General features: G+C 36.9%; 1 protein-coding gene across 1 annotated transcript in view; it reads left to right on the top strand.

The window, feature by feature from the left end:
- Window positions 1-13,749, top strand: part of LOC136881269 (uncharacterized) — a 70,952-nt gene that overhangs the window by 23,739 nt on the left and 33,464 nt on the right. Inside the window, exon 2 of the mRNA XM_067154040.2 lies at window positions 7,062-7,487. Within this exon, the coding sequence (XP_067010141.2) occupies window positions 7,062-7,487 (426 nt within the window). The remainder of the gene's footprint in view (window positions 1-7,061; window positions 7,488-13,749) is intronic.

The raw sequence follows: 13,749 nt of genomic DNA, 5'->3' as shown, positions 1-13,749 counted from the left end.
TGGATGCGCTGATTAATTGTTTTTTTAATGCTTGTCATCTATTGCAATCGCAAACGGCACATCGAAGAATTATGCCATCAGTTTCGATAAACTGCATCCTAAATTCTTCTGAAAGTGCATTCAACTTCTCCTCCTTGATGATTTTGTGTTGTGAAAAATTCTTTCTTGTCCGGACTGGCAAAACACTAACACTGTCAACATCAGAGTACACAGTCGATAAGTGGAACTGTTAAATTCATGCCAGTACTAACTGAACTTAGTTTAAACTTTTGCAGCATCATTGTTTAAATTTTAATTTGATATCGCAATTCCAGGTTGGCCACTTTTGCTGAGGTTGGCCATTGTTGCTGGAATATGAATTACTGGTGGTTTTTATAAATTATATTTTAATATGTATTTATTCACTACAGTTGACTTGTGATTAAACAGAATTTTAAACATCTGTTCAATAAGAGAACAAATCTGTCCAATTTTTTAAAAACATAGGTAAAAGTAGGAAGGAAAAGGTGCTGAAACATATAGAAGGGAAAAGGGGGTTAAATAGTAGTAATATCACAAAAAGGTTTGACAAATTGTGTTTATTTTGCTTCATTTCATGTTTTCAAATATATATATTGACTGTATGAAAATAGCTATATTTTTGGAAAGGTGCTGCCCCTAAAAATCCCTTCACTATTTATTCATGAAGACATGGTTGTTAGGTATGGACGTCTGAAGTCAAGATCTCCGCCCATTCAGACTGCAAGGGAACTCATCAATAGGAACTTTAATGGTTCTGATGAATGGCAATTGGAGTGGACCAACTCAGCTCCAGATGAATGGCAGACCCTCTTTAGTCGCCAACACCCACCACCTGGTTTTAATCTCCCCAGAAGAACTTGGGTTCTTCTCAACAGAGTCCATACCAATCATGGACGATGTGGGTCATTGTTGCATATGTGGGGTATGCGCTCCTCCCCTGAGTGCGACTGTGGTGAGAAGAAACAGACCATCCGTCATATTGTCACCGAATATACTAGGAGGTCATCAGCTGAAGGAGTTTGTGTGTGCTTCTGATGGGGTTGTACAATGGTTGGACAGATTGGATTTAAGTTTATGAACTGTTTTAGAGATTAGTTGATTGTTTAAGGTGTTATATTGTTTGTTATATTTTTGAATATTTGTATGTAGAGTTATGTACTAGCCATAAGCTAAATAAATAAAATAAAAGTTCCTTGCTAATGCCTCTTTGTGTCAGGCTTTCTGGGGATGCTGTCGTATGTGTTTTCCAAGTCTATAAAAGTCATTACTATATTCTTTCCATATTCCGAACTCTTTTCCATGATCTTTCTTGGAATGAAAATGGGTGCTGTAGTTGACCTTCCACTTCTGAATCCAAATTGTTCCTCTTGTAACTGACTTTCCAGACCAAACCAAACTCCATGGCGCAACAGCCCCGAAGGGCCTTGGCCTACCAAGTGACCGCTGTTCAGCCCGAAGGCCTGCAGAGTATGAGGTGTCCTGTGGTCAGCATGACAAATCCTCTCGGCCGTTATTCTTAGCTTTCTTGACCGGGGCCTCCGCTCCTCAATTGTAATCATGTAGGCTGAGTGGACCTCGAACCAGCCCTCAGATGCAGGTAAAAATTCCTGGCCTGGTTGGGAATCGAACCCGGGGCCTCCGGGTAAGAGGCAGGCACGCTACTCCTACACTATAGGGCCGGCAACTGACTTTCCACCTTTTCTCTAATTTTTCTTTCCAATATCCTTTCCATTATCTTGGCAACATGGGAGAAGATGGTGATTCCTTGGTTTTTACTGCATGTCTTTTTATCTCCTTTCTTGACTATTTCTTTTATAACCTCCTTTTCCCAATCCTCAGGCACTTTCTTTCTCTCTCCCTCCATATACATTTCAGTCATTTTAGTATTCTATAACTCGGCAAGTTGGCCGTACTGTTAAGGGTGCGCAGCTGTGAGCTTGCATCTGGGAGATGGTGGGTTCGAACCACACTGTCGGCAGCCCTGAAGATGGTTTTCTGTGGTTTCCCATTTTAACACCAGGCAAATTAAATTAATTAAGGCCACAGCTGCATCCTTCCCACTCCTAGGCCTTTCCCATCCCATGGCCACATTAAGACCTATCTGTGTCGGTGTGATGTAAAACAGATTGAAAAAATAAATTTATAAGAGCACTGGATTCATGCTGGTCCTGCAGTCTTGATCATTTCTATGGCTACTTCATCTGTTTGCACAGCTTTTCCCATCTTCATCTTTTTAACTGCCCATTCCAACTTCTGTCATTGTAATGTCTGATTCCTTCTTTGTTACCATACTACTTCTATTCCTGCTACCTGGATACCTTCTCCACATGTCTGGTTTCTCACGTTCAGCAGTTCACTGAAATATTCTTTCCATCTGTTCATTATCTCTTCTGGTTTTATTAGTATTATTCCTTCTTTATTCTTCACAAATCCTGTGTTCACAATTTCATTCCTTCAGTTTCTTATAATTCCAAATAATAATTTTTTCCCACAGTTCAGATCTTCCTTTACTTCCTGGATGAGTATTTCCCAACTTTTCCTCAGCTACTACTTTTTTGCAAACTTTTTTTGCTTCCATGTATCTGGCTCTACTCCTTTTGTGTTTTCCATTCCTTCCAAGTTTTCTTCTTTTCCTTTACTCTATTATTCCACCGTGTTTCTCTCTTACCTTTCCTGGTGTTCTGCCATATGCTCTCTCTCCACACCTTACAAACACACTCTTAAAATGCCATTCCTGTTCAGCATGACTAATATCTGTCTTTGGTGTCATTTTCTGCGATTCTTTCCTGAACTCTTCCTGAACCTCCTTTCCCTCAATGTCCAGATCCCAATTTTTTTTCCTCTTTTTTCTTGTAGTTTTGTGACTTTACCTACTTTCAGCTTTGCTATCACTGCTCTATGGTCACCCCCAAATGATTGCTCAAGCATAACTGTAACATCCGTGAGATCTTTTCGATGTCATTTTTCCACTACTATGTAATCAATCAGTGTTTTCGTTCTTATTTTAATCCTTCACATTTTAAGAAATTTCAATTCATTTTTTTGTGCTATATTTTTAACCTCTCTTACATGCGCTGTCTCAGCACGTGTTTGATCTGTCTTTCGTGTGTTTTAAACTTGCATCCGCAAGTAGCCTCGGACAGTTTTAAAAGAAGAGGTGTATGATTATAGATTTCTGTAATTGTCTTATGAATAATTCACAGTGATGCTATTTTTGAAGTAGGTCAAGCATTTATTGTTGCTATGGTGACAAACCACTTCGGGACATTGCTTTATTATATGTAAGATTCAGGTGGGTCAATAACTAGAACTTTTATTTGTGTAGAAGATTGGACTGAGAATAATTTAGCTTTCCATTATTTATCTGCATGGGTGGCTCTTTAAATAAGAGTAATTTTGTTTCTTTGTGTTTATTCTATATCAGCTAATGCACCTCTCATTGACTGGGACAAACATTGTATGGTAATTACTACCAGAACAGGAAACAAAACACGTCCTAGTAATAAATGTCTGAAAATGCATTGTGAATCCTTAGGAAGATGATTTATTAGATTCCATAACATTACATGTCTGATCAGTCACAGTTCACCTCGTATGACAGGCAGAAGATTATATGGATGTATTCTATATTTTCCATCTACAAAAAGTCCCATTAATGTGACCATAATTTCTACAGCTCTTGTGATTCAATCCTTGAATTTTGAAATAAATTGAACGCTCCATAATTACATTTGAAGAGTGTCTGTTCAAAAGGTGCTATTTCCACCTTAAGAAAGTTGTGGTAAATGCACAAGAAACATAAAATAAAAGGCACATGGAACATACCATGCATGTGAACAAAATACTGATTTAATTTTTAGAAAGTGGAAATAGCACCTTTTGAACAGACTCTCCTCATTTCTAGATGGACTGTCTTTGTGCTTTGTTCATACTCACCCACTGCCTTATGATGTAGTTGAAGCAATTAAGCCTATATATAGAGATCTTGAAAAATATTCTTTACTCTCAAAGTGTTTGCTTGGCAAAACACAAAATCTGAACGAAAGTTTAACAACATAATATGGGAATGTTTGCCAAAAACAGTCTTTGTTGGCCTTAAAACAATACAGTTGTGTGTGATGTAATTTGTTTTAATGATGGTGCGAGCAGGAGACTAAAAGTTATGGACTCGCTGAGGAGGGCACTTTGGGCCATTGACCTTTAGTGACTCCTACAGTCAGAGAAAGGTGCCCTGCAAATGACTAAGAAAGCAAGAATTAGGGGAAAACTTGCAAAGGAGGAGAAAATTGATGAGGAGGTTGAAGGGCAAGAGGAGTATGGGGCAGGATTTTTCTAAACTCGATGAATGTGAGTTTACATTGGTATCAGTTTTCTTTCTCTGTTTACCAAAAATGTATAATTCTGGCCTTTAGATACATTTTGCTCATAAACAGCTAATGCTACAACACTAAGGATGCTGCAGCTGTTCAATCCCTACAGAAGACAGCGGTGATGACAGGACTACAAATATCGTACGAAAAGACTAAGTGCTTGGAGAGTAAGCACTCCGGAAAAGCCCCTTTGACGACCATCTGTGGAAAGATTGGAAAAGTCAGTTGATTCCTGTATCTCGGCGAATGGGTCCACCCCAATGGTAGAGACAGAACCTCCATCATTGACAAATGAGCCAAACTCAACGCAGCATGCCAGCTGTCGCAAAACCGTTACAACAAGAAGTGCATTTCGAAGAACGTCAAAATATGCCATTACAAAACTGTTGTCAGACTCTAGTTCTTATATGCTGCAGAGACCTTACTGATGAACAGGAAAGGCACCATGAACAATCTGGAAAAAGTCGAAAGACATATCCTCCAGAAAATTCTTGGGCTAAAAGTGCTCCTGGATGGAACCTACTGACTGAAAGCGAACTCTGAACTGCACCAACAGTTGGAAACAGCCAACACTAGCATGCGACAATATAAATTTATTAAGGATGAGCTGTGTGTTTTATAGAAAAAATTGTCAGCGAAAATTGTATAATATTGTAATCTAGGAAAATGTTCTTCTTCTCTTGTTAATTTAAAATTTAGTGCTTGACAATAATGTATTTTAGTGTACCATTTGCCACCGAGTTAGACACGTCATTTGCAAATAAAGAGATTTTGATTTGATTTTGACGTAGGCGACTGAATTTTTACGGGCACCTTCTGAGAATGGGCAATGGCAAATGTACAAAGAATCTCTCTTCTCGCTCATCAAAATCTACAAGACTGGAAGCATGCGGCTAAATGAAGTAGAAAGAGACTTAGCTTCTGCTGGGATTTCTGATACTGATGCCTCAGACTGCCCTAAGTTTTGTAAATTGGTAAATTCGTGCTCTTCTCTACCAAAGGTTGTTAAATCTCGCAAACCTCTTTCACAGGATAGAAAGGAAAAACTACTATCAGGACTCAAGAGGTATTGGAAACGAAAGCGAGCATCCATAAAGAACTGGTCATAAGTGCTCCCTAGTGGGCTTAAATCACTAATAATAATGTTGCTAGCGTACTCCCATAGTAAATTTATATAAATATGAAAAAACTAGTGAATTAATATGGCATGTTATTATGCAACTTTTCTTTTTAAAGGTGCAAAAAATATACGCATCATTTTTTTAATGGTAATTATTCACTATAATATTGATTATTATTGATTTAAGCCCACTAAGGAGTGCTGATGACTAGTTCTTCCTCGATGCTCTTCTTCATTCCCAATATCTCTTGAGCCCTGCTGATAATTTCTCCTTTCTCTCCTGTGAAAGGGGCTTCCGACTTCTAGGGACTCTAGGTGGTAGGATCCAAGACTGTACCATAGCACAAAATTTGGAACGATCTTCTATATCAATGTCTGAAATCCCAGCCGAATCCAAGTCCTTCTGTACTTCATTAAGCCACAAGCTTCCAGTCTTGTAGCATTTAACCAAAGAGAAGCTCTTCTTGGTAAGCCTGTTGCTGTCCGTTTGTTGTAGGTGTCCGTAGAACTTAGCCTCCAACGTTGCATGCTGGTGTTGGCTGATTCTAACTGTCAATACAGCTCAGAGTTCGATTTATGTCTGTAGGTTCCATCTGGGAGCAATCTCGATCCATGAATTTTCCTGAGGATACGTCTTTCGGCTTTCTCTAGATCATCCATGGTGCCTGTTTTGTTCATCAGGAGGGTCTCTGAGGCATACAAAAACTGTGGTCTGACAACAGTTTTGTAATGACAGATCTTAACATTTTTCGAAATGCACCTCTGATTATAATGGTTGTGGGATAGTTGGTACGCTGCATTGAGTTTGTTACATCTTTCTAAGATGGATGTACCATCTCTATACCATAGGGGTGGATCCATTCACCAAGATAGCGGAAGCAATTGACTCTCCCAATCGTTCCATGTATGGTCGTCAAAGGGGGGTTCCTGGGATGCCGAGTCTCAAAGTACTTAGTTTTGTCATACGTTATGTGTAATCCTGCCTTCACCGCTATCTCATGCAGGGCTTCGATAGCAATGACAGCATCCTTAGTTATTCACTATAATAATTATCAAATTAAAAAATTTATATGGGTTATAGGTATGGATGTATTTAATAAAGTGATTGAGTTTCTTCTTAATATCATAATTAGGTTATGAGAAAAGTGTACCTAAATAACATATATACAGGGTTTTCAGCAGCCTAATGTGTAAGCCACATAATATACCACAGTCACCAGTTGTAAGTTAGGCATGAATTCTTCCACATTAGTGGACAATACATAGTACAGTATGTGTAGTAAATTCTAGATCACTAGATGCTATAGGACCAAACTTACATGCTCAGGAAAAAATGTCAAAAAATGCTCCAACTATCCTTTTCTGGGTCTCCTTCTGGGTTCTTCATTCTCTGAAAGTGCCCAGGCACTCTCAAATATTAATTCGATCATGTATTTATTCCTCTTGTGTCCCACCAGTAGTGTGTCATCACCAAACACACTCTTGTTTTTCTTTTTCAATCTGAAATTTCAGAATTAAGACTAATATTAATTGTTTGAATTTGTTCATAGGAGGTAGAAGCAGATAAACAGAATGCAGCGAAAGAAAATGCATTGGTACAGCTGGCACCCCCAAAAGACAATTGGTGTGCTGAACGAGCTGAAACCTATAACGATGAACCAAGACGTTCAAGTGCTCGAGGCAGGATAGGTGGAAAATTGAATGTTGGGGGAAGTGATCAGACTGCTCCTGATGAAGATGAACAATTGGAGATCTTAGAATATTACAGCGAGGGAAAACCTCAGAGGTTTTCCAAAAGTAAGACTTCTAATAATTCTCCTCGATATAGTGGAGAACTTAAGGGTCAAGAGCAGCTGTCTGACAAAGGGTCTAAATCATCCAGACGCCCTGAGATTCCATGCGTTAAACCCCAAGGTCGTGGTAAATTGACTGCAAATGTCAGTGAATCTGGAGCTGTGAGCTATGTCTTTCCTGAGGTAAGGTCAATAGGGATCTATGTATCACTGTTGTTTCTCTAGTGTGTTCTCTTTCCTTCATTATACTGATAAAATCATTTAGCTTTTGGCTGACCACATGGGATCCTTAAGCAGCTCCATATCACTGTTGTGCCATATCACATGTATGTGTCAGGATCTAGGCCCTGTATGGCATTCCCTTTTTTGTTATCTTATGCAATTCAAACTTGTGTTCTTCAGATAGCTGATATAAGGTGATTCTTTCAATTGACACATGGTTTTTAAGAAGGCCCCAGGATGTTTTTTTGTATTTGTTTGTTAGTTGCAAGCTTTTTGTTGGTTGTTAGATGTTATTTTATTTATGACTAACCAGATAGTGAAAAAAAACTAGTTGTTTTGAGAGGAAATTATCCATTTTGCCAGTGCATAAAAAATTAATGGTATGAAATTTTATTCTTCCAATATCTTCGTACTGAATGAATGAAATGTATGTAGAAAAAGTTACCTAACAACAAAAAGAATTGTAGTTGTTCCAGTGCAAGGTCGCAATGTTTAGGAAACGGTAAAAGCATAGAAAAATAGTGACGTGATACCTGAGGTAGCAGTGAGGAGAGATTCTTCCTCTATACTTGCCAAGGATCCACCAACCTGTCCCCTCAGAAGATTTCTTACGCATATAGAAGAATTAAAACTGAGATTGTAAATTTGCAAACATTTTGGCTAGTTGAGTTTAAGGCAAGTTTTCTATTGTCTCCAATAGAACTCATATTATGTTTGGCCATAGGGCTATCACATTTTGATGAAAAAGAAAAAAAACGTGCAGTTTGAAAAATCATGGCATGAACTGACCAATGGTCTCGTCAGGCACCAAACCTTACCAAGCCAGTCCAGTGGTCTTGACCCGAGGATACCAGAGGTCTCTACGCCTCTTTACAGCAACTAACCTAAACCTAGGGGCTTATGTCTACAGACCCTCTTTGCTTGCTGTGCAATTCTGGGATAATATTCAGTACAAGCAAGAAATTCATTCAAGTTTTGTCCATTCTTGAATATACAGTAGAATGCGCCGCTGTGTAGGTAAATGAACCATTACTGTAGTGTGATGTCATCTGAGCCACACCATGTTGGTTTTCTAACCTATCTTTGGGAACTCCATAGTGGAATCTTTACAATCCATTTTAAAGCCATATTACTCTTGTTATTGTCCTTCCACCTTTCTTTTCAATTCTCATTTCTAGTACACTTTAAAATATTTTTGCTACCTGAGATATGAGTGTTATTCCTCAATAATTGTCTTTGACTTACAGTGTAGGTGAAAAAACAATCCAGGATATTCAGAAAAACGAAAGACAAAATAAGTTCTACAAGCAGCTCTTACTCATCCAGGGGTTTATCAAGCAGAAATTATGAGAATGTCTACCTATGCAGAAACTGGATTAAGATTGTTGGAATGATTTCAGTAGAAACTAGCAGAAGGCATGCATGTATCTGAAATATTGTGCATCAAATAGGCACATGTTTTTAAAATTTGAAAGTCTTTGGGATTGAAGGCAAATTTAATGCATCAATCGGTTGACTAATGAGGTTTAAACAACCGGTAGATACTGTATGTTAAAGACACTTTGAATGAATGAAATTAGTAATCACCATATACTGACTGTGTAAATCAATTGTATTGAATAGGTTGAACTACCTTATTTATTATTTCAATTTCATTGTGGTACATTTCAATACGGAACATTATGAAATTTTTATCTTTAAATGCACAAGCTAACCAAGCTTAACATAAAGCCTTCTCTTACATGGGCCTAAAGATCAAGATCGCTAAATTAAGGAAAGATATCAACTTCCTAAAACAATGCATTTTCTATAACCTTACCCCTAAATTTCTTCAAAGTTGTCAGAAAAACCCATTCTTCTCCTCACACGTTAAAAACCCAAAGAATAACCAACAAAATTTGGTTGAAAGACGAAATTTGTTTCTTATACAAGGAAAAATCATTTTTAAATAACAGATTGTATGAAACACGCCTAGAAATTGCTAATCTTCTCCCAAGTGCACAATGGAACCTCTTCCTAATTCAAGTTGATAATAAATTGTTTCATGAATTGTCAATTAAGCAGCAAACCCTTGAGAAAAAACTCAACATTCTAAAGAACAACTCTTCTTCACATAAATATCATATTAAGAACATTAACACACCCTCCAAAACCATTGAACAATTCCATCCTCCCATTGTCAATTTATCTAAAACAACTCTGAGTGATGATGAAAACTTAATTCTTTCTAAGGACCTCAAACACAATTGGCTCAACCTCAACACTTTCAATATAGCCACCAATTTAATAATTGAATCTGAAATAGCCATTAACAAAATGCCAACAGAAGAACAAGATGAAATCAGATATGAAGTAAAATGAAAACTTGAAAAAATTTTCATTAATAATAACAAAAACACTTCCCTAAATCATAATAATAATATTAATAATTTAATGACAATAATCTCATTTTAGATCTTAAAAAGAAAATCTATGACAATAATCTCATCACCACCAAATCTGATAAAGGCAACACCACTGTCATAATGGAAAAAACTGACTACATAGCTAAAACTAAAGATTTCTTCAATGACTTTCTTTTTCTATAGTAAAAAAGACCCAACCACTAAAATCCAATGCCTGCTCAAACAAACCTTAAAAAACACTTCCTTTCTCCCCACAGATCAAGAAAAAAAACTATAAATTAATAAACATGAACCCAGGCCTTCCCACTGCCAAAGCCCTTCCAAAAATTCATAAAACTAACATTCCCATCCACCCAATAATCAATTACAGACGCAGTCCCTTATATAATACTTCTAAATTCATCCAAACATTTTTACTAAAAAATTATCAATTTTTATCCAACAAATCTATCAAAAGCACTTCTGAATTAATTGACAAATTAAAGAACTTTGACATACAACCAAATTTTTCTCTCCATTCTTTTGACATTGTAAACATGTATCCTAGTATTCCAATTTCCAAATTATTCCCCATAATAAACAACAACTTAAACAAATATAGTAATCTGAGTAAACTAGAAATTCAAGACTTCATGTCTATCTTAAAATTGGTTCTCAATAATTATTTCACCTTTGATAACACCATTTACCAACAGGATGGTTTAGCTATGGGCTCACCAGCTTCAGGCATTCTAGCTGAAATATACCTCGACTTCTTAGAAAACACAGAAATTAATAATAATAATTTCTCTAATATCCTCTTTTGGGCCAGATGTTGATGACACATTAGTAATCTTAAATGAAGAATCAACCAACGCAGCCTCTACACTTCTTCTCAACAACATTGAACTCTAACATTAAAGTCATCCTTGAATCAGAACACAACAAAACTCTTAATTTTCTAGACTTAACTATAACTAGACATCCTTCTTCTTTAACTTAAATTTTTTTCAGAAAACCAACCCAAACAGCAACCACAATACGGCAAGATTCTTCACACCCTCAAGCACATAAACGTGCTACTTATAACAGCCTAATTTTTCGTGCCTTCAACACCCCTATATCTAAAGAAAGATTAAAATAATGAATTGAACACCATCCGTAATATCGCTAAATTTAATGGCTTTAACAACTCTTTCATAAACCGTATCATCAACAAATTCAAGCACCGTCCTAAAACTACGTTATCAAAAGACAAAACCAAACCCACTGCATTTTCTTCTTTCACTTTCACTCAAGATGCTTATAAAACACAACATGAAAATTTCTTTTAAAAACAATAACAGAAATCTTGATATATTACACAACTCTAAATCACTAAATAAATCTAATGCTTTTTCTAAATCTGGAGTATACAGTATACAGCTCCTCGTATATCGGACAAACTGGCCGCAACTTCAACATCAGATACTTCTAACATATCAACGCCATTAAGTAGAACAGATTCTCCGCTATAGGACAACACATACAAGACTCCAAGCATAATTTCACTGATATTGAAAAAGATATAAAATTACTTCAAATTGTTAACAAAGGCCCCCTCCTAAACACTACTAAAATTGTTATATTCACCTTGACCAATATTTCAACCCTAATTTCAATTTAAACGACATTTCTGAAAAACCCAATTTCCTATTATTTAACTTCCTAATTCTTCTTCTCAAAAATTCTAAATTTCTAAACTAGAATTCAATTTTTCATGCCTTACAAAGTTCCTGCCCACATTTTCTACCTCCAATAAACCACCCGCCTAACCCACCCTAAACTACCCCTCCTTTATTTCCCTGTCTTATCATTTCCCATCATCTTTTAACTTCAGATCCTTTTAATCTTCTCTTATCTAGTAATCATCTTCCTTTATTAACTTATCCTATCTTCTTTTCAACTCTCCTCTAAAAAAAAAAAAAAACCTACTTTCCAAATTGTACTGTATACTAATATACTATATTGCCACCTGCATTTTGGGTCTTCACATTCAAATTTAAACCCATGCCTTGCGCTGATTTTGACTACTTCAATTACGACCTGAATTTTTATCTTCAAGAAATAGCGCACTGTGCATATACATTTTTCATTTGTTTCTGGTATTGCACTTTTTACCATTTTTCTCTTCACAATTGTTTTTTATGTCAACTGTTCAAAAAAATCTACAAGATCCTAGTTACATATTTCAATTATATTGAATTGTATTATATATATATGTACATTTTCACGACCGAAGCAAATACTGGATCATTAAGCTATTCATCAAGTTCAGTCGGCGTTTGAAAGCACAGTGCCTGACATTGAATATGTCGCGCTTATCTTCGGGAGCTAGCAATTTACTTCAATTGAGCTACTCGTCTTCAGCTTCTGCACGATTTTGGATCTTCACATTTGTTGGATTGTGTTGTGACTTCGCGCCTGATAGTGTATGCAAGCTGGCTCATTTAATTGTTCTCCGCTTCTCGTAAACATTATGAGACAATGCCCAACTTTGCGTGTGCTATGCTGCTGTTCAGATGATTGTGCCTTGCTTCTTTTAAGTGACTTACCTTCTACTTCTTCTGAATTTTACAGTGCCTATCCCCGTTGTTTTATTTTGCCTCTTCAACTGTTTTTGTGGGGACTTGATCTTTAATTTCTTTCTTACCTATGCATTGTTTTTTGTGTTTTATTCGGCTGATGATAACCCGGATTGAGGTCGAAACAGGTACCGCTTCCGCTTATAATTAAATAGGAATGCAACACTACATTTCGTATTTATTTGTATTGAATAGGTTGAACTACCTTATTTATTATTTCAATTTCATTGTTTACATACTACTTAGTTGAGCAGGTCGTCTTCTTTCTCCCAATTCTTCCCAGCCCAAACTTTGCAACATTTTTGTAACGCTACTCTTTTGTCGGAAATCACCCAGAACAAATCGGGCTGCTTTTCTTTGGATTTTTTCCAGTTCTTGACTCAGGTAATCACGGTGAGGGTCCCATACACTGGAACCATACTCTAGTTGGGGTCTTACCAGAGACTTATATGCCCTCTCCTTTACATCCTTACTACAACCCCTAAACACCCTCATAACCATGTGCAGAGATCTGTACCCTTTATTTACAATCCCATTTATGTGATTACCCCAATGAAGATCTTTCCTTATATTAACACCTAGATACTTGAGGATCAAATCAAGGAAGACAAGCCCACGTACATGGCATTCGTTGATCTAGAAAAAGCATTCGATAATGTTGATTGGACCAAGCTATTTTAGATACTGAAGATGATTGGGATCAGATACCGAGAACGAAGAATTATCTACAATCTGTATAAAAATCAGTCTGCAGTGATAAGAATCGAGGGCTTTGAAAAAGAAGCAGCAATCTAGAAAGGAGTGAGGCAAGGCTGCAGTTTGTCCCCTCTCCTTTTCAATGTTTACATAGAACAGGCAGTAAAGGAAATCAAAAGAGGAATATGGAAGGGAATTGCAATCCAAGGAGAGGAAATCAAAACCTTGGGATTTGCCGATGATGTCATTTTATCTGAGACTGCAGAAGATCTTGAGAAGCTGCTGAATGGTATGGATGAAGTCTTGGGTAAGGAGTACAAGATGAAAATAAATAAGTCCAAAACAAAAGTAATGGAGTGCAGTCGAACGAAGGCAGGTGATGTGGGAAATATTAGATTAGGAAATGAAGTCTTAAAGGAAGTAGATGAATATTGTTGCTTGGGTAGTAAAATAACTAACGCTGGCAGAAGTAAGGAGGACATAAAATGCAGGCTAGGACAAGCAAAGAAGAGCTCTTAA

This window comes from Anabrus simplex, chromosome 9 (assembly GCF_040414725.1).
Source record: "Anabrus simplex isolate iqAnaSimp1 chromosome 9, ASM4041472v1, whole genome shotgun sequence".
NCBI lineage: Eukaryota > Metazoa > Arthropoda > Insecta > Orthoptera > Tettigoniidae > Anabrus > Anabrus simplex.
The sequence above is the reverse complement of the archived record's forward strand: the minus strand, read 5'-3'. Positions and strand labels throughout refer to the sequence as shown.